This window comes from Hirundo rustica, chromosome 2 (genome assembly GCF_015227805.2).
Source record: "Hirundo rustica isolate bHirRus1 chromosome 2, bHirRus1.pri.v3, whole genome shotgun sequence".
Taxonomy (NCBI): domain Eukaryota; kingdom Metazoa; phylum Chordata; class Aves; order Passeriformes; family Hirundinidae; genus Hirundo; species Hirundo rustica.
The window spans coordinates 20631923-20651772 of NC_053451.1; the positions used below are offsets into that span (position 1 = coordinate 20631923).

Consider the following 19850-nt stretch of genomic DNA (forward strand, 5'->3'; position numbering starts at 1 on the left):
AAGAACCAAGTTTAAGAACTGAGCCACACGCTGAGCAGGTTTTCCAGACCTCGTTTCATGCCGCTGTATCAGGAACTCCATGCTCCGATTACCAGGCACTCCTGCCTCCTCCTTACCCAGCCTGAGGGGCAGCTGGCATTGGAGTGTTCAGACCTCAAAAAGCTGCAAGAGCTTCAGGCAGTGAATCGTGGGCTCCCACCACTGCAGACTGCTAAATGCAAGTTTGCAAACACAAACTGAACATGCTGTGTCCAGAGTTAAAGTAACAGCTGATGTTCTGTGCTTTTAATTCCCTGGATAACCACACACCTACCCCCAGGCAATGGCTCCACATTATTAGACATGAGCACTATATAAGATACCAAATATTTCAAAATTAGACAACAGTAGATATTTTTGTTAATGAAACCAGAAGAAATAAGGGATGCATTAACAGGATAAATTAAAAAAGCAAACTGTTAATTATCCAGTATTTATGGTATTCTAGTGAGTCGTGCCAGAGGCACCAAACAAAATCATTGAGTTTGGAACATAACTTTCCCTTTTGTAGCTTAAGAGCAGAACTACTCAGCATTCCTTAACTTGTGGTTATAAAAGGAATTCAAAAAAACTTCTTTGCAGAACACCCTTTAAGGCTGCCACATACACACACAAAAAGCCTTCTTGAAACCCTGTAGCTCCTCCAAATGGATTTATCTTAATAAAGAGTTCTAGTGACACCAGTAAATTCCAATAGTTTAAAACCCATTTGCCTCTTCATGAAACAGAAGCTGCCACTTTCTCAAAAGCTGACTTTTCCTCCCAAGTCTCTTCGGAAAGCCAACTTTGGTAAAGCCACTGGCAGCACACAGAACTCAGCAGAGTCCTAGGAGTTTTGACAGAAGGGTGCTCTACAAACCTGGCAGCCACGGAGATGAAGCTCACCAGGCCTGATGGCAACTGCGGCTGCCACAGTGCTCCTGGGAGGACCACCGTTGGTATTGCCAAAATTCAGTGAATACTGGGATTGGGTCACCTCCAACACTGCACAAGCTGTGAACTGGCACCCCTCAGTTATCTTAGAGACAGGCTGGGGACTCCTTCCTGCTGATGAAATCTTCATTCTGAGAATCATGACAATGCACCTCCTGTGCTTTAAAGGAATGCCATTAGTAAGGGGTTACACCCAGCCCGGAGGGAAACACTGCCACCAGCAGTTCACCACACGGGTGGGGCTGTTTTGTTTTGGATTTTGGGGTGGGGACTTTTCTTGCCTTTTGGTTTTTGGGTTGGTTTTTGTTTGTTTGTTTGTTTGTTTGGGGGGGGGGAGTTAGGCTTTTTTATTATTTTAATATAGTTAGATGAGTTTGGATCCATTTACAAGCCAGCAGGCTCAGAACACCCAAGCTGCAGGACAGCACAGAGGTTACTGGTTAACTGCTCATACCTTCACCTTATGTCATCAGTGGTCTGCAGGCTGCTCAGGTGCCAACTCCTGCTAAGCAAGCGTGAGCCCAGTGGGATGAAACCACACAAGCTGGCATTTCAGCCACTGCCAGGCACACACAGCAGTTCAAGGTCTCAGCATACCTCCTGGAAGCACTTCAACAGAGCTAAATGCGATCGTTTATCAGGAGTTTCAGGATTCTTGAACATCCTTAGAAAAAAAAAGCCAAACCAAACAACAACAAAAAAAAACCACCACAAAAAACACCACACACTAATACAAACCTCTCTGCATGCAAAAAACATGACTACTCTAGCAAGAGCCTACAGTTCAAGTTAATCCCAGCTATTCTTGCCTTGATGATTGTTCCAATCAGTCAGTTTGTTCTCACAAGCATCAGACATTAAACACCAGCAGACACCTGGGAGTGACAAAATCCAGTTCGTTTCACACCCAGTCCTCAGGAGACTGAGGCCATCCTGATGGATGAAGCACAGAGAAGGAGACTTGCATTGTGTGAGGCAGGAACGCTGCTCACCTTCAGGCAAGATTTCAAAGTTTCTGCAGTCCCTCACAAGGTCTAGGATTATTTATTGACCATGGAAGTAAGTAGATAAATAGAACTTTTGCTCTCTGAGTTGCATGGAAGGTATTTCATAGCACATCTGCTCTTCTACCTAGCAATTTCATAAATGATATTGAAGTACAAGGAAATTCTGGGTATGATCATCTACTTGATACAAAGATGTGGAAGGAAGTGATGGTAGGTTAACTAAAACAAGGAACAGATCTCTGAGTCATTCTCTTACCTGAAGTTCTGTTTTACTTTGTTCCTATACAAGTGATTTATATTCCTATAGGATATTGATAATCCTATAGGATTGATATATGAACCAGGTACTGAGGAGCACAAGAAAATAGCTATTCACTATGGATTATCACTATCTTAAAGGGATTTATTTAGACAAACATAACCACATGTGATGAAAATAGGTGAAAAGTTTGTCTTGCCTAGTTCCAGTAATGCCCAAATTGGCTTTGGAAGTCCTGAATGTCAGTTTTGAAAGTGTGCTTTGTTTTAAATAAACAAAATATTTCTGCTATGGAAGAAAAATAATGTATACATTTTTATGTTAAGTTTATAACAAGGCTTTTAAATGAAAACAGTTACAGGTATTCAACTGCATCAGACTTCAAAAGAAAAAAGATTACACATACAATACAAAAATACAAAAAAATATTTTTAGAACTTACAAACTCAAAAGTCTATGTGGTCAGAGCTTTCCTAAAATAATAATAATAAAAAAATACATTTCAAGATGCACTTTCCTTTCTGCACTTGCAAGTTCAACTTTAGCAAGAAGACAGTTTTAGAGGCAGGATGAAAGCAATTCATGTATTGAATGCTACAGCCATTTCCAGCTGAATTAATTTAGTGGTTGACACTATCAGGTATTTGAGTTTTAAAAGAACCTTATGTTTGTTTGGGGTAGGGGAGGTATTGCTGTTGATAATGTTTTATTTAACCAGTTCCGTTAGTAAAATGTTTTACAAGTACAAAATCTAAATTAGACTGAAATTCAGATGATCATTACTAGCACTGAAATCCTTTAGCACTCTCCTGGCAGTATGGAAGCTAAGAAATTAATTGACCAGATTTATGTCACTGCTGAAAATCACTGCAAAAGGAAGACAGGCAGGAAAAGGTCAAGTTTTATTTCTGAAGTTGACATTTGTTAGAAACATCAGGACTGCAGATACAGCATTCTTTGACCTGATAGTGTCCACTGAGGTTACAGGTATCAAGGCATTCTGTCTTAAATGGCAAGACAGGGAAAGTGCATCTTAGATTTTTCATACTTAAGCAGTGAGTTACTGATTTTTGGTGTGGCTTTTATTCCTTCTACGCATAGTAAAGAAAAATATTTCAACCAAAAGTGAAGCTTAATGTACATTAGCTTGTATTTTTGGTGGTGGCTTTCATGTACCACTAGGAAATGCTAACAAGCACTACTCAAGGCTAATGATTTAAAAGGAGCACACTGAAAATACTGATTTACCTTTGTAGTGACTATTCTTTACAGACTGTATCTAATATACAGACAAGGCCCATTTCCGTAGGACAGAACGGCCACTGAAGGTTACACATCCTACATGAAGTTTTAAACAAAATCAGAGCTAAGTTACCAGAGCCACTCAGAGCAACATAATTCCTAGTTTGCAGAGACTTAACAAAAGGTGACTGCAGGGAAAAAAAAAAAAATCCAGGTTCTTATTATTACCTGTGTAAGATTATATTCAAATTGATAGTCCAGTAACACTTCTAGCACAAGACATTGCTCACTCTCTTTAGCAGAATTCCTAGGAGTCTACTGTTTTCTCCTGTTATGAAGAGGGAGCCAAAAGTGAGAATGCAAGAGCATTCAATTTTAACCTGATTAAAGAGACAGTAACCTTTTTCATCCACCTTATTTAATCACTGACAAAAAAAATTATCTTAAAAAGGTACCACTCCAATTTCTTTATTATCTGTAACCTTTTGAAACTAACCACATGAACTACAAAATTAGCAAATGCCTTGAAATCTGTATACAAAACATAAATTACCTCTAATTTCAAACTCATTTATTAGTGTACCACTCAAAGTCTTAAAAAAGTGGCTCCAAAGATAGTCTCATACCATTCTTAAAAAAGGAAACTGTTCCTTTAATGTTACACCCTCCCCTCCCCCCAAAACACCCAACTTGTAATCCACATTGTTTAGTTATTTTCTTGGTCATGGACATTTCCAAGATGAGATTTTATATTTCGTTCCCATAGCTTCTGGTTGTCAGAAAATCCATGCTTTCCTTTATTAAACGAATTTGGTCCTGCTGAGGTTGGTGTATCCCTGTGAAAAGTAAAACATGAGCAGTTGAGCCATGTGACACTGGAAAATGCCAATTTCAAGCCCAGTCTGCCCCAGAAAATACCACACATTTCCTTCTGTTACATCAGGAGCCCTCACTACTAGCAACTGTAAGCTGGCCACAGAACTGATCTGTGCATTGTAAGTCAAAACAGAGCAACAGACACGGGGCAGGAGAGGAGTGGCAGTGGCAATAACTGCTGCCACCTACAAAGATTAAGAAACTGAGGATCCAAAGTTGCTACTGGAGAAAAAAGAAAAACGACTAAACTAGAGAGCTTCCAGAGAGACTGACTTTAAAAGCAGGCTATCATGATAAACACCTCTAAAATACAAATTCTCAAAATTCATTCATAATTTAAGTGAAGCCTCCTCTGAAAAGGTTCCTACTTATTTTTGGACTGGTCCCCTACTGTCTCAAATCTTTGGCAAGCAGAATGACATGATTTATTATAAAGTAAAGAAGCAATTCTGTGTCTGAGAGATGATGCTTATCTTCCCCTTTCACAGGAATTGAAAATGTGGCCAGACTACCTACTTCAAGGCAATTTATAAAAGGGAGAACCAGAAATATACAAAGTAGAGAAAAGCAAGAATCCCAACCTATTACAAGAAAAAAATGAGCTTCTATTTAATGCCGAATCAATTTCTTCCACAAAGAAAGTAAATAAGATTCAAAGTTCAAATGCAAATGTACCACTTTTAACCTGCAGATGACACATTTGAAAATCTTGTTTCTGGAGAAATGCTTCTTTAAGCTATTCTACCTCCTTGTATTCTCAAACCATCCTTAAGGTCTGCCCTGAGCTGGTGAGGTATTTCACACGCTCGCCCTTGTCCAAAGCACAGTTCCAGGCTGCCCTACCTTCCGATGTTCTTCATGCGCATCTTGGCTTCAGGGGGCATTTCCTCTGGTTCACTCTGCGGGGACAAAGGAGGTCAGAGCAGGGCCGGGCGCCTGAACACTTCAAACGCCTGACAAGATGAAGGCTGCACTACAGCCCGGCAGGGCAGCAAAAGTGACCTTGGGCACAATGGAGGCCCTACACCGTTACACAACAAAATACAAATTCCTTTCTTCAACCCTATGCAAGAAGGAGCAGTAATATGACAACAAAATATAGAGCAAACCAGAAGCACAACTTTTCCTTTGCCTCCCCCTAGTCAAGCCTAGAGAAAGCAAGTATTAATTCAAATTATGTTGTGGATCTTATTTTCAGGGAGAAGTTACCAACGTTTTAATGGTTTCTTAAATCAACATAGAGCTATTGTACGTTCTTAATCAGAGTCAAAAGAGATGCTTCTAGGCTGAAAATTCCTGACATTTACGTTAAGAACCATAAATAACCCACTCTCTCTGCCTACCACACGAATGGTATTTTGTGTTGATCACTGGCTTATTACTCACATCTTCATCTTCATTGAAAGCTGCTGCTACAGAAAGGGTTTTTGGAGCCAGAGTTGGAACAGGCTCTTTAGGCTTCTGGAAAAGACAAAATGCAGAAGTAACGTAAGTCTGATAACTCAAAAAAGCTACCCTTGGCTTTTTAAGTATTTTGGTAAAATTAAGTCAAATATCTTCCTGAAATGGTCAACCAGGGGGAAAAGTTTTTGTCTGAATCAAGCACATAAAGGATTCTGTAATTAAAAAAGGAAAATGACTGCTCATTTAAGTGTGATCACTCTGAGCAGCAAGCTGAGCCCTCTCATATTACAACTCCCCACATACAGGTCTTAACTTTCTAGCACACTGCAGGGGTACTCAGCCACTGGTGTATTACATGAACAATTAAAACAGAACCTGAATAACTTGTGGTATTCAAAATTTTACTCTGTCACTATTTGCATTATTCTTTTGGGATATTCTTATCCATCTATGTCAGAAAAAAAATTAGTACGTTTATTTTCTTCAGTTTTAACAATGTGGCAGCTTTCTGGCCTAAAACAATTCAAAGCTTTTAAACTACTATCAGTTATCTATGACACAGTCCGATTAATATCAAGTTTCTTTAAATATTTATTTTAATTCCAATTTTTTATTCCTCTATATAAAGTTTGGGAAGCTGTCAAACTCACAAGCGTTATATGTAATACAATGGTGGTACCAAAAGTTACTCCAACACCACTGAGAAAAACACCGAGTTACTAGTAACAGTTGGCTACTATAGTACTAAATCAATCCTGTACAGTGCCTTCTCCTTTTTGCCTTTACTGGCAATTCTTTAGCACACACTCCTAGAAGCTGGTACTGCAGCAGAGCCCTTATGCAACTGCCTACAGCTGCTCTGCACTGATACTGCCCAACATGTAAATACTACACCATTATTAAAACATTTGTGCCCAAGGAAAGGGGAATGTACTAGGGGAGCAAAAATGACTGAAAAGAAACAGGGTAAATTTCAGCACTGCCCCATCTGGTGCACTGTCAGTCACCCACTAAATTCAGTGAACCAGAATTCCTGAGCCAAATTTATTGCCGCTTTGGACGTGAGAAACTGAAGCATGCTAGAAGCTGAAAGGAAGCCTTGTCTATTTTTCCAAAGTCCAAGCTGACCTGACTGCATTTATACCCTAAAATGCTGCCAGCCCACATCTCCCTTCCATCTCAAAATAACAGAGCACCCTTTGAATCCTCTGCAGGTCTCTAAAATGCTGGCATTGCAGGTGCAAGGTTTTCACTATTACAGTTTGAATTTGGTGCAGACAACTACTCATAACATAACCATCACAGTGATAAGTGGGAAATGTAAATGAACTGTTTTAAACAGAGAGGCAGCCCCTGGCTTGTCCTTGGCCAAGCCAGTGGAGGACTGCTCTGGAAGTACAGAGAGTCATCAGATTCCCATCCGAACAAGCACAAGGATACCTTGTGCTGGACAATCAAGGGGATCAGAATTCTTAGAAACCTATGTAACAAAGTCCCATCTCTTGCATTTAACACAAATAAATCATACTGACCTTGCAAAGAACATGGAAATGGCAAAGTCATGGAAATATGCTACAATTCCCCTTACTAAAATAAGATCTTCGGAGTGGAAGACAACCTATTAAGCCATCTAGATGCTTTCTTCTAGCTTTAAGCATCCTATGCAATGAAGCTCCCAGCATGCATTTCAAATTAGCCTGAACAGCTTACCAAGTCTGCTCATTTCCCTCAGGAAATTATTGCAGGCATATCAAATCTCATTACAGAATTATTCTGTATGTTCAAAGATCTACAGTTCATTTAAATCAAGTCTTATGATTCCTGAGACTACTGACCTGTTATTAATCACCTTGAAGTACTTACACATGCACAACTAGCTGACCCTGCAACGCCTGCTTAAACTTTACCCCCACAGGAATTCAAGGTTTCCCTCTGCAAGGGAGCCTCCCCAAAGTACTTCCCTTTTCCCTCAGTTTCCCTAAAATTAAAAGCCCCCAGTAAACTTACATTTGCTCCCAGTTTGATGGATATTGCAGATGCCTTCTTTGTTGTCTGACTGCCTATGGAAAATCCAAACTTGGACATTTTGGCAGGAGCAGGCTTTGTGGTGAAGTCTTCGGCTTCTTCATTAGCTGCCCGTTTCTCTGCGCTGCGACTCGAACTTTCTCCTCCATTACTGGAAGAAACAGTCTTAGTTTTCACAGGTTTTTCTGCCTCTTCTTCAGGTCCTGGTGAAGTCGAAACAACTTACCAAGATGAGCTACTTTTACTGAGCAGATTGATGGGAGCAGCAACCTCAAAAAGCATTATACTTTGGGTGCAATAGGTTAGATGTTTTTAGTGACAGCAGTTTCCACCAATGTATATTTAGTGGACAGCAAAACACAAGAGAAAAAACTGCAAGCTCTCCACTACGTGTAAAGAACTTCTTGTATGAGCCAGGAAAACAATCCTGAAGCACCATCTCTTTATTTAGTATGGAAGTCAAAGTTCATGTAGTAAATTAAATGTAGATGACTAAATCTTTTTAAGGTTTTAAGTTGCCACATATAAGCTTTCATAATTGGAATCCCAATTCCAAATCTAGAGTAGATAATCTAAGTTAAAATTAATTCTATTAAATTTCTACAAAATCATGTCCATGCCAGTCTCTAGGCTTGTCTGGCCCAACTCTAAAATCACGGGAGTGACTACAGCGAGGCCGGCTGTCTCAATCATGTTTCAAGTCACTGCTTGTCCGCATCTCATCTGTAATAAATCTGCCAAGCTCTGCTTGAGGAAGGAATCAGCACTAAAAAAACATATATATATATTTTTCATCTTTTCTGTTTTTCTATAGTCATGAAAAACATAGCAGCTGAACAGTGATCCATAGAGAAAAAGCATTCAAGTAACACTTCCACTCCTATAAAATCAGCTTCTTCAGCTACACCAAGAGACAAAGGTGTCCTTGGAAAACTCATGCTGAAGAGAGTAAATGCTTCAGCAAAAAGACACCTCCCTGCTGCTGAAATAAGCAAACCACTGCAGTAGCAGAAGAGGGGAAAAACCAACACAAATTAAGGAATGGACAGGGAAATGCTCACAGTAGCAGTTTAAAACAACTGGAGCTAGCACAAGTTCCTCATCACATCAAATGGAGAAGAGCACCTTCCATGCCCAGCAAATCCCAACCATCAGGGGATGAAGCTCTTTGCACTGCTATTGCAAAAAGCTACTACATAAGATGAAGCAATGGGAGAGAAGAAAGTCTGAACTGGGGGTCAACAAGATTTTAGCTCTGAGGGAAAAAAAAAAAAAAAAAAAAAAAAAAAAAGCGCAAACAACATCCGGAAAGAGAAGAGCTAGGGACTCTATATATATATATTTGTCTGCTATTTCGCACATCATAAGCAGCAGAATATACCACTTCTACCCCTTTCTTACAGGTATCAAGATAATAAGTGATTGAAACCAAAATGGATTTATCATTCGCCTTCAGAAATATGGCAGATCACAAAAAAAAGTAACTTTAATCATTAAAAATATACTAAAAATGGTACTAGAAATTTGATCCAGAAAATATAAAGATGAAAACAAAGGAGGAAAGAGAAACAATCAAAATTTACACAGGTGACCTTGGGTACTGGTAGCTGTCCTAGCACAGGTTACCCAACAGCAGTCTGCAGAGACTGTGAGAGCATCCTCACAGCCAGTCCATGAAATCACATGAAACAGAATGTTCCAAGTCCAGTCTCAGTACACTAGAGACTGTGATTCAAGGGTCGGTAGAAGATTCACTGGCCTTAAAAGTGCTGGAGCCATAGGCTGAAGCCTTCTTTTTCATAACATACAAAATCCATAGCAGCCCAAAATTCAGGGCACAGGGAACCAGTCCAGGTTCCTACACTAGTGCTAGCTGGAAGGTTCTTACACTACTTCTTACAGCTTCCTTCTCTTAAGTGCAAATTCTCAAATACTGCTAAGCACAAGGTGAAGCCTTGAATCTACCCACATCTGTTTTCCCACCAAATCCTAAAGAGCATCTCACTCAGAATTAGCTCCTATCAACACTGCATCCTGAGTGTTATTTCTGCTGGGCTTGACAAAGGATGAACTCCACTCTGCTGAAAGAAACACTCTTGCTTGCAGAGAGAGCTGTAAGGGGCACAGGAAAATTGCGGAAGGTGGGGAGGGAGCTGTTGTGCTGTTTGGTTTCTGCAGGGAACAGAAATGCAAACATATTAACCATTAAACAGGTCTCTCCCATCTCCCATGCCAGTCCATATATATATATATATTCCAAGATCTCAAGGCTGCTTTATTGTTTCCTGGAGCTCATACTTCACCTACAGAAAGCACCAGTACTACTTCCAAACTAGACTGGCTAGTGCCCTTTTCATGGGTTGCAGACATAAAAAGTTGTCCTACTTCACAGCTAAGTTTTCCTCATGTGTATCAACAAACCACACGAGTGGACAACTTCCACTGTCCAGGTGGCTGAAGTGACAAGAGTGACAGTGCCAGCTGCACAGCATTTCAGGATCTGCTATCCCTGGGAGTGAGACCACTGGGGCATATGGGAAGAAAGCAGTCACAATTAAGTTAATTTTAAGGTATCTCAGCAAAAGCCAAAGACTGCAAATTGCTTTCAAAAATCCCCGGGGAACAGCTGTTTTTCCTTAGAGCCAAGGTACCTCAACTCATTCAGATCATGTTTCAGCACACAAAACCGTACACAAGACAGTATGAATTACTGATGCTGCCCAGTTACTGTACTACTAGTACAAAAAACCACCCAATACCACTACCAAAAAATAAAAGCCAACAGAGAACCAAGAGTCAAAGGAACTACCTAAAATCAATACTGTTCAAATGTCAGCCATTATCAGACATCACATTCACTGCTGAGGCTATCCTAACTGGCTTACAAGCCTGACTTAATTTTTCAACATATCTAAGAAGTGCCTTCTCCCTACATATATACTGAAACCAAAAAATAAAACCCCACCAAAACCCAACTAAAAAAAAGAAGCACTTTGAAAGAAAAGCTTTGTCTTTGCAAAGATACTGTCCTCTCAACTTTAAGCTAAGGGAAGAAAGAAAAGAAACATACAGTTGAAATTTTCATACCAAATAGTGCAGAAATGACAGGAATGTCCAGTCACAATATAAGTACTACGAGACCAAACAGCAAACATAGATTGTTGCATAGCAAAAAAAACCCAAAAACCACCCAAATGCTTAAAACACTAATTAAAGAATATTCACCGCACCCATTTATAAAAAAGGTAAAAAGGTACCATAATTGTTGAAAGTTAATCTTTAAGGCTCTGTCTTCATCCCGACAGAAAGCAACAGTCCTATTTCGCTCAAAACGGCGTAAGTATTCCGTGTATTTTTACGAGAGAAATAGCGCGTTTGCACGGACAAGGAGAAGCTGGCGTGCTTTTACGAAAGCGCCTGTAAAGCTGAGCACAGCAGGCCCGACTCGGCCTCTCCTCCAGCGCAGCCCCCTCAGGCCCGGGCCACCCACTCTCCCCGCAGGGCCGGGCACCGCACGGCCCGGTGAGGCACACCCGGACCCCTCCACCCCCGCCGGACCGGCCCGAACCCCGCTCCCACCCCACAGCTCCGCGGCGAGAGGCGCTACATGTTCACCTCCTGCGGGCTGCGGCCGCTTCGCCTTCTCCCCCTCGGTTCTGCCGTCCGCCATTTTCCCCGCCTCCTCCGCCGCCTCACGCGCCGCGCACGCGCGCCGCTCGGGCCCGCCCCCGCGAGGCCCCGCTCGAGTCCGGGCCGGCCCCGCCCCTGCGGCGCGCGGGGGATGGCGCGGCGCGAGCGGCGGGAACAGCGGGAGCGCGCCGGGAACAGCGGGAGCGCGCCGGGAACAGCGGGAGCGTGCCGGGAACGGCGGGAGCGCGCCGGGAACGGCGGGAGCGCGCCGAGCGGCGCCGGCCTGACGCTCGTCCGGAGCCGCTGCGCACGTGGGCACGGCTTCCAGTCCCTCCCCCCGGGAAAGCGGGGAAAGCAGCCACCCCCCGGCACTCCCGGCATCGCACCCGGAGCCTCTGCGTCTCGGGGCTGCGGAGGAACCACGCGCGCTGCCGCGGCCTCCTCACTGCGCGTGGTTTAACCGTTACCTTCCGTGATTGACAAACAGCATTACCTCACCGCCTCCTCGGTGTGTATAAATACCTAGAGTGTGTGGAGGTAGTGCAAGGAGCTCGGTGGTGCCAAACAATGGGACAAGAAGTAATGGGCAAAAACTGACGCACAGGAGTTCCACCTGAACGTGAGGAAGAACTTCTTTACTGTGCAGTAAAGACCGAGCACTGGAACAGGTTGCTCAGAGGGGGTGTGGAGTCTCCCTCACTGAAGATAGGCAAGAACCATCCAGATGCATCCCTGTGCCACGTGCTCTCGGATGACCCTGTTTGATTCGGGAGCATTGGACCAGATGTCCCATTGTGGCCCTTTCCAACCTGCCCATCTGTGATCCTGTAATACGAGTTTAAGTGAGCAGAGACCTTGCCCCTTCCCCAGCCCAGTGTGCAAGCCACTCTGCAGATCAGAAGAGGCTGTTTGTATGGAGGAAGAGCAAATGACAGGAGGGACATGGCAGCCAGCGCATGGCAGGGGGTTGGAACTAGATGAGACCCCTTCCAGCCAAACCATTCCACAGTTCTATGATGCTCAGCAGAATGTAGCTCCACTGTTGTCTCTTCCTCCCTTGAGGAAAGAGTCTGCCTGAGTGAGGCACACACACCCATACAGCCAGTCTTTGCACTTCAGGGCATCCCAGGGAGCTGGAGGCAGCTCTCAAGCATCACCTGGAACACCACCCTAGGATGAAGCTTTGTGTACTTCCCAACCACACACAGCTGAAAGGAACCAGGTCTTTCCCTGCACCAGAGGTTATCCATGCCTGGAGGCCCCTGCACCTCACAACAGGCAGTGAAGGGCAGTATCGGGGTAGGGAATCTTCGGCCTTCCAACCCCCACCCTGCAACAGCACTGAGGAAGAGGTCACCAGGGAGTGGGTACCCACCAGCTCATCATCTGCCATCACTGACTACGCATCTCCCACAAAGAATGCCCTCCTCATCCTACAGACACCAGCCCCGTATTTAGCTGCCCATGGCAGCTCTGCAGCCTGAACACAGATCTTCAGAGAGACGCCAATACATTTTGAGCTGTGAGAAATATTAAACGGCTCTCTGCTCCTCTAAGTATTTACTAATAGGACTGTTTGCCATCTCAGAAGTTCCAGCACTTTGGGAAATCTACATTACATGGCATGAAAACACAGGCACTCTGGGATGAAAATCTTACATGAAAGTAGGTAAGATTTTTTTTTTTTTTTTTTTTTTTTTTTGGCTCAGTCAACTAATTTTCCTTATTCCTTCCAAACAAGGACTTCATTTGTGCCAGATAGAGCGTCCAGAAATAAATGGTGCAGTCACCCAAACTCACACAAGGTTTTAACCATTTTAGTTCAGCTATCAAAGGTCAATTCATCTGCACACAAGAGGATTCAGGAACTAATGGGAGAGTCTCTTCTACTTCATCTTAGTGATCTTTTAGAATAAAACTGTAGACAACCTCCAAAGCAGTGAGCTCTGAAGACCTTTGCATTCAGTAACAATCACCCTTGTCCAAGCACAGTTCAACTGAACAGACTGATAGTCTTCATATAGAGTTATTTTTTTACAACAGGTTATCTCATTTCTCTTACATAATTTCAGTAATGTGTGAATAAATTTAAACAGCTGGGCCACTAAAGTATTTAAAAAACCCAACTCTTAACAATGGTCATTTCAAATGTAAGCAACAAAACGTGTTCTGAGATTAAGAGCTGAACAGAGTTCCAGACGTACCGAGAAGCCGGAGCATTAAAGGACTCATTTTGTGTGTAAAAAATTCATTCTCCTCCCCATCACTCTACTTTTGCTTTACTTTATACTTCTTGGGGTAGTTTTTGGCAAATTGCTTTTCTACTTCCTCCCGTCCCTTTCTAAGTTTAAGTGTGTTGATCAGGTCTAACGTTTTTTTCAGGTCCTTTACAGGTTTGTTTACAAAGCCACAGTATTTCCTTTTCGGAACGAATTCCAGAGCCTTCTTCCAGTCAGCAGTATCTTTCAAGGTTAATAAAATATGCATCATTTGATCCAGAGTGAGATTTTTGGCACCAGTACTCCAAAGCAAATACTTCTCCAATGGAAGGGCTGCAGTCTCCAGTCCTAATCGCTTTGCCCGTGCCAAAGAGACTCCTGTTTTTATACTCTTGTCCACCATTGACCCAACGATATAGATCTTGTCGTGATCAAACGTTTTCATTACTTTGGGAGAATCAGCTGTCAGATAGATGAGCTTATCCTTTGGAAAGATTTCTGTGTAGCACTGGTCTGTCACTGTGATAAGCAGTTTGCCCCATGCCTCTCTATAATTCTTGATAAATTCCCTATGATAGAGGCTATCATCTTTGAAGTTACAGAAGTGGATGTGGAACGGATCCACAGACCTCCGATTGCAGCTTTCACTCATTACGATCTGTCTCACTGTATTTGCGACTTCTCGGACAGACATTTCCTTTTCATAAGACATGTCAAATACTAGAGGCTGGCCAAAGATCATGGACTGAGCAGCCCTCCAGTTGTATGCTCTATCCATAGTGCTGGACCACAGACATACAAATGGACTCTTTTTGGTCTCATCTGTATTTGAAGCTTGATCTTGTGCTTCCAGCCTCCTTTCCCTTTTCTCATCCAACTTTCTTTTGTCATTTTTCTTGTGAATTTCTTTGAGATGCAAATATTTTAAATACTTCTTTTTGGCTGACTTAGAAGGACACTCCATAAAAGTTTTTAGCTGTTCTTCACTAATATTTTCTGGAACTGCTCTGCCAGCTAGCCTCCACATCTCCAAAGTCTCACGGGCAGCAGCCAAACTGGAAAGCTCCTTAGGCTCCGAGACCGTCTCACTGACCTCTTCTTGCAACCCTGATTTCATTACCTTCTTCCACTCATCTAAATCTAGTTTTTCTGAGGGTTCACATGGCTTGTCCTGCTTCAGACAAAGTGATAGACTCAGAGTTCTACTGAGTGGAAACAAATCCTTTTTCATCCCACGCTGTGCAGCAAATGGAAGGACAGAACTTCTTACAATTGTTCTCAAAAGCATATTAGCACACTGCATACTTAGACATGTACTGTGCTGCAACACTTACCTGCAAAACACAAATAAGAGGGGAGAAAACTTGTCAGAAATCACAAAGAAAACGTATGCAGATTTTTATTCGTAGTAACACTGACAGACAATAGGTTACTTCTTGGAGGATGCTAGAAATTGCTCCTTCTACTGTTTTTTACTGTTTTTAATTTTTTACTGTTTCCTAAATAAAAACAGCTTAAACCAGTTCTACTTACTGCAATTCAAGATGTAGTCAAACAACCTTCAATAACTGTCCAAGATCTCTTTCAGTTAGCTGTATCATATGATGAGCCTTCACAACCAAAGCCAGTGAAATGCTGCATGGAAACCAGAAATATTTTTATATAATTTATCTACCCTGTGAAAAAAGAAAGAAGAGATGGAAGAATAACTAGTACAAGAAAAGCAAGAAAGACTTTTTTTTTTTTTTGCTAATTTGTCTGTCAAGCTGGCATAGGCACATAAAGCTGAGGACATAACTCCCCCCACTCCCATTAATTTTATCCATGTTTGTATTTAAATATGAAAGGTCTGCAAAAAGATAAACCCCCAAGAACACTTAATACTTTCCTTGGCCTATGCACGCTACTGAACTAATCATCAGTGTAGTTTCAGTACTTGAGGAAACATCATTTGGACAAAACTAGAATGAATTCCTAATTTTTAAATCACAATTCATAACCTTCCTAATATACTGAAAATAATGTGCTATACAGAACCAGAAGTTAAATCTAATATTAGATTTGTAAATATGTACCTGCTCAGATAGAGGCACAGAAAGAGCAGTGTATTATTTAGAAATGTTATATAACCTGGCATGTGTTTTATTATACAGTAATTGGTAAAACTGGTAGTTGACCTCTCATGTTCTACCATTAATAAGATAAAAGAAACAAGAACAACCAAGCAACCTAATAATGTAAAAATATGTAAGTAAGTGTTACAATAGATGTATCCCTAATTTTACATTGAAGCATTAAACCTACTGGCAAAAGTAATAATCAAAGAAGCATGGAGAAATCAAGGGATCAGTTCCTCAATTCATTTACATTACTGAGCCTCCAATTAAGTCAATATTGAACACCAGATTTACACCATCAGAATACTTGATGACAAGTTTTGATAGAGCCGAGTTACCTTCCAGTGTGTCATTCACGCTAACATCATTACCGCAATAATTAATGTCAGGCTCTTTGAAGAACCTAGATTTGTAGCACTGAGGTATTTTTCTTTTTTTTCTTTTTTCCCTTCTATTTTAGCATGACTTCACTGCAACTCATCTCAATAACAGAAAGGCTCTTCACTGATATTTCAGAGACTGGAAGGGGCCCTAGTGGATCATCTGGTCCAGTCTCCCTGCTCAAGCAGGGTCGTCCCCGAGCACATGGCACAAGGTTGTGTCTAGACAGGTCTGGAATATCTCCAGTGAGGGAAACTCCACAACCTCTCTGAGCAACCTGTTCAGCGCACGGTCACCTGCAGGGTAAAGAAGTTCTTCCTAATGTTCAGGTGGAACTCTGCATCAGTTTCTGCCAGTTGCCTGTTGTCCCATGGCTTAACACCACGGAGCAGAGCCTGATTCCATACTTTTGGCACTCCCTTTGGACACTCACTGATGAGGTCGGCTGCAGGGGATCAGCACTGCTTAAGATCTTAAGATCCACGCTGCTTAAGAACTTTTAAACCACCCCAAGAGTGCCCGAGCCGCTGAGCGCCAGCTCACGCCCCACAGCCCCGCTGCGGCCCCAGCCCTCCCGGGGACACCGCCGCGTCCGCTCCCCGCGCTGCGCCGGGGCCCGCTCGGACCGCGGCCTCCGGGGCACCGCGCCGCGGGTGGCGAGAAGCACCTGCCCGATCTCCGGCCGCGCTCCCGCCCGCCGAGGCTCGGTTTGGCAGGGCAGGAGCGGGCGGGCCCCGATCCGCCCCGCGGTCACCGCCGGCACCGACCGCGCCGCCACCGCCGCTCACCTCGCGGAGCCGCTGCGCCTGCGCGGGGCGGGCCCGCGGCGCGTCCCTCCACTGTCCCCGGCGCTCCGCGGCTGCGCCGCCAGCGTTCCGGGCTGTCTGCGCTCCCACGGCGGGACCTGCGGCGGGCGGTGATCCGAGCTCGTCCGTATTCCATTCCCGGGGAGACCCCGGGCACTGCGGGGCTGGCGGTGGGTGCTGCCGCCGGCCCTGGTGCGGGCCGGGGTCGGGCCGCGCCGCCGCGCTAGGCTGGGGCGTGAGGCAATCGCCTGGGGCCGAGGGGTTTGTCAGCCCGGCCTGGTGATCTGTGATGTCTCTCTCTCTCCGCTTCCCTCTCTTCTCTCGCTCGCTTCTCTCCCCTTCACCCCCTTTTCTTCCTTTAAAAAATGTAATAGCACAGAGAAGTTTCACTTCTTTTTGGTCTGCGGGTTGCTGTTGTTTGATGGTGCGTTGTTTTGTTGGTTTTTTCCCATAACTGTCAGGGATTTTAGCGGAGACCGTGATCTGTCGCGATGAGTTTTTTGCTCCCCAAACTGACCTGTAAGAGGGAAGTGGATCAGGCAATAAAGAGCGTCGCTGAGAAGGTTTTAGTTCTCCGTTTTGGAAGAGATAATGATTCTGTTTGTCTGCAGCTCGATGATATTGTAAGACTTTTTTTTTTTTTTTTTTTTTTTTAACAGACTGTACTAGTATAGTTAATGAATAGAAGACCATGTTGCTTTTGCTAAGATGGGGACTGATTAAAAGTTTGGTGGCAAATACAGAATGAAATGATACTATATTTATAAAAAGGTTTGAAAAGTAAGCATCTGTGTTACTGTTGTAGTGGCTGAACAAAGTGCTTGAGGTAGACAAGATGTGAGACTCTATACCTGCTTAAGCTGGTAACACATAAGAGAAACAGGCTTTATAAAGCTTGCCACCCTCTTTTCATCATGCCTCAATCTAATTGTCATCTGCCTTTCTTACTCTTTCCAGCTTGCAAAAACAGCTCACGACCTAAGTAAAATGGCAGTCATTTACCTGGTGGATGTGAACAGTGTCCCAGTGTACACCCAGTATTTTGACATCAGTTATATTCCATCTACTGTATTTTTCTTCAATGGACAACACATGAAGGTTGATTATGGGTAAGTCATCCTACCATTGTCTATTATGTCTGTAAGAGTTATCAATCTTTTTCTATGTTACCATGTCTGGGGAAGGTAGCATTTGAAAACAATGTTGTTACCAGCATTTGCATTGAGAATTCTGTAGGAAGCCAGAAGGATGTACAATAGAAAAGTAATTTGAAATATGCTCTGATGCAATAAGTAGGTGAAATATATCTGACTCTGCAAAAAATAGTAAGAAACGGCTAAAATCTTAGACATGACACTGCACCTGTTTGACCTTTGGAGGTCACAGCATATTCCTGACTTGGTTATGCCATTACAAAGTTAGTTCATTCTTTCAGAATGACCAGATCAGAACTCCTTACCTCATACGAGCATCTTTTCACATTTTTACCTGGGTTTTCTCTGAATACTTTAATGTTACAATTCTACCTTTGTCTTACGTTTATATTTAGGTCTCCAGATCACACCAAATTTGTAGGAAGCTTCAAAACAAAGCAAGACTTCATAGATCTGATTGAAGTGATCTACCGCGGAGCAATGCGGGGAAAGCTCATTGTGAGAAGTCCTATTGATCCCAATAACATTCCTAAATATGACCTTCTCTACCAAGGCATTTAATGGATTGACCTGAGATAAGAAGTACACAAAGTACACAAATGGACTTCTTCCTTTGAGCATTTTTGACCTCCTCTGACACTACGGGACAGTTTGAGCATTTTCCTGAAGGATCATATTGGTCTCCTTCTGAAGACAGATATTCTGTCACCTTGCGATTCTCTCCTGAATAAAGCTACATGTTCATGCACAGAGTTCACACGAGTGACTGTTCTTTGAGTTGTGTGCTGACCAGCCCTTACAAAACAGGCAGGCTCTGTGTATCCTCAGCTCTGGCATCTCCAGTGCAGCCTTCTTCAGGGAACCAAGGCACTCTATTAGTTGTCAGTTTAGTACCATTTTCATTCAGATGTAATAACAGTAAAACTGACACTAATAAAAAAAGCTGTGCTTGCTCTTAACTAGATGTGCCTTTCCAATAGAATTTTCCATTTTACCCATTGCTGTGTAACAGGACAGAAGTTTCCTGTGAGAGAGATGATGACTGAAATCTGAAATGGATATAAACACAAAGGCAAGTTGATGCTCTCTTCTCCTTGATACCCATTATTACTGTTCAACAGCTTTTTTGACTGATAGTGGAATGTTCTACACTTGTAGGAGAAAGTTTCATCTTCCTTCAAAGGATCCTTTTTTGTGGCCGTTGAACGCTTTTGATTCTCATGGGCTTGAACTGGAAATTAAGAATTGTTTTCTTAACATTTACTTTAAAGATTATTTGAACTTCTGCTTGTACACTTCTGCTGGTACAATTGCAAGCTTTGAGTATGTAAATTTAAAAACTATGTTTCCCACCTCTGTCTAAAGTTAAACAGGTGAGAGAAAACAGCAGTGTCATTCCTTTGCATCAGTTTGGCAACTGCAGGTTGCTAGACTATTGTATCTCTATAGCAGCTCATGTCTAGAATTCTTACTGGCTTAGTTGGCTTTAAAATGGGAATTATTTTACCTCCACATGTCATGTTTAGGGCACACCAACTCTGACTGGAGGTGTCCTTGGGTAACTTTATGATGCTTGTATCCCTAGTTGTCTGCTCTATTTGTGCTGTATATTGAGTTCTGTGCCTTTAAGACTGGTTCTAAGAGCAAGGAGAAGCACGGAGTTTGTTTTGAGAAAACTGCCTGACTCCTCCACATTCTTCTCCAGATGGGGTGTTCAACAGAGGCTTGGAGAGAGTGCAGGACTGATTTTTTTTCTTT

At 42.8% G+C, this 19850-nt stretch overlaps 3 protein-coding genes across 6 annotated transcripts; 1 reads left to right on the top strand and 2 right to left on the bottom strand.

The window, feature by feature from the left end:
• Positions 1–2361: 2361 nt before the first annotated feature.
• PCNP (PEST proteolytic signal containing nuclear protein) lies at positions 2362–11486 on the bottom strand. The gene is made up of 5 exons (XM_040055075.1): positions 11401–11486; positions 7768–7988; positions 5743–5817; positions 5200–5255; positions 2362–4316 (listed from the first exon to the last, which is right to left on the bottom strand). Exons 1-5 carry the CDS (start codon positions 11453–11455, stop codon positions 4187–4189), a joined length of 537 nt encoding a protein of 178 aa, XP_039911009.1. The 5' UTR covers positions 11456–11486; the 3' UTR covers positions 2362–4186.
• Positions 11487–13216: 1730 nt separating this feature from the next.
• Positions 13217–16950, bottom strand: TRMT10C (tRNA methyltransferase 10C, mitochondrial RNase P subunit). 4 transcript variants are annotated; one of them, XM_040056564.2, is made up of 3 exons: positions 16921–16950; positions 15168–15310; positions 13217–14968 (listed from the first exon to the last, which is right to left on the bottom strand). In XM_040056564.2, exon 3 carries the CDS (start codon positions 14935–14937, stop codon positions 13684–13686), a length of 1254 nt encoding a protein of 417 aa, XP_039912498.1. In that variant the 5' UTR covers positions 14938–14968; positions 15168–15310; positions 16921–16950; the 3' UTR covers positions 13217–13683. The 4 variants fall into 4 exon arrangements, with proteins under 4 accessions (XP_039912498.1, XP_039912500.1, XP_039912499.1 ...); XM_040056566.2 differs by having other exon boundaries at positions 15168–15269; positions 16921–16939; XM_040056565.1 differs by lacking the exon at positions 16921–16950 and adding an exon at positions 16800–16908 and having other exon boundaries at positions 15168–15269.
• Positions 16951–16969: 19 nt separating this feature from the next.
• TXNL4B (thioredoxin like 4B) lies at positions 16970–19051 on the top strand. Its single transcript, XM_040056567.1, has 4 exons — positions 16970–17108; positions 17400–17561; positions 17896–18047; positions 18488–19051. The coding sequence occupies exons 2-4, from the start codon at positions 17430–17432 to the stop codon at positions 18651–18653; spliced, it is 450 nt and encodes a 149-aa protein (XP_039912501.1). The 5' UTR covers positions 16970–17108; positions 17400–17429; the 3' UTR covers positions 18654–19051.
• The last annotated feature ends 799 nt before the right edge of the window (positions 19052–19850 follow it).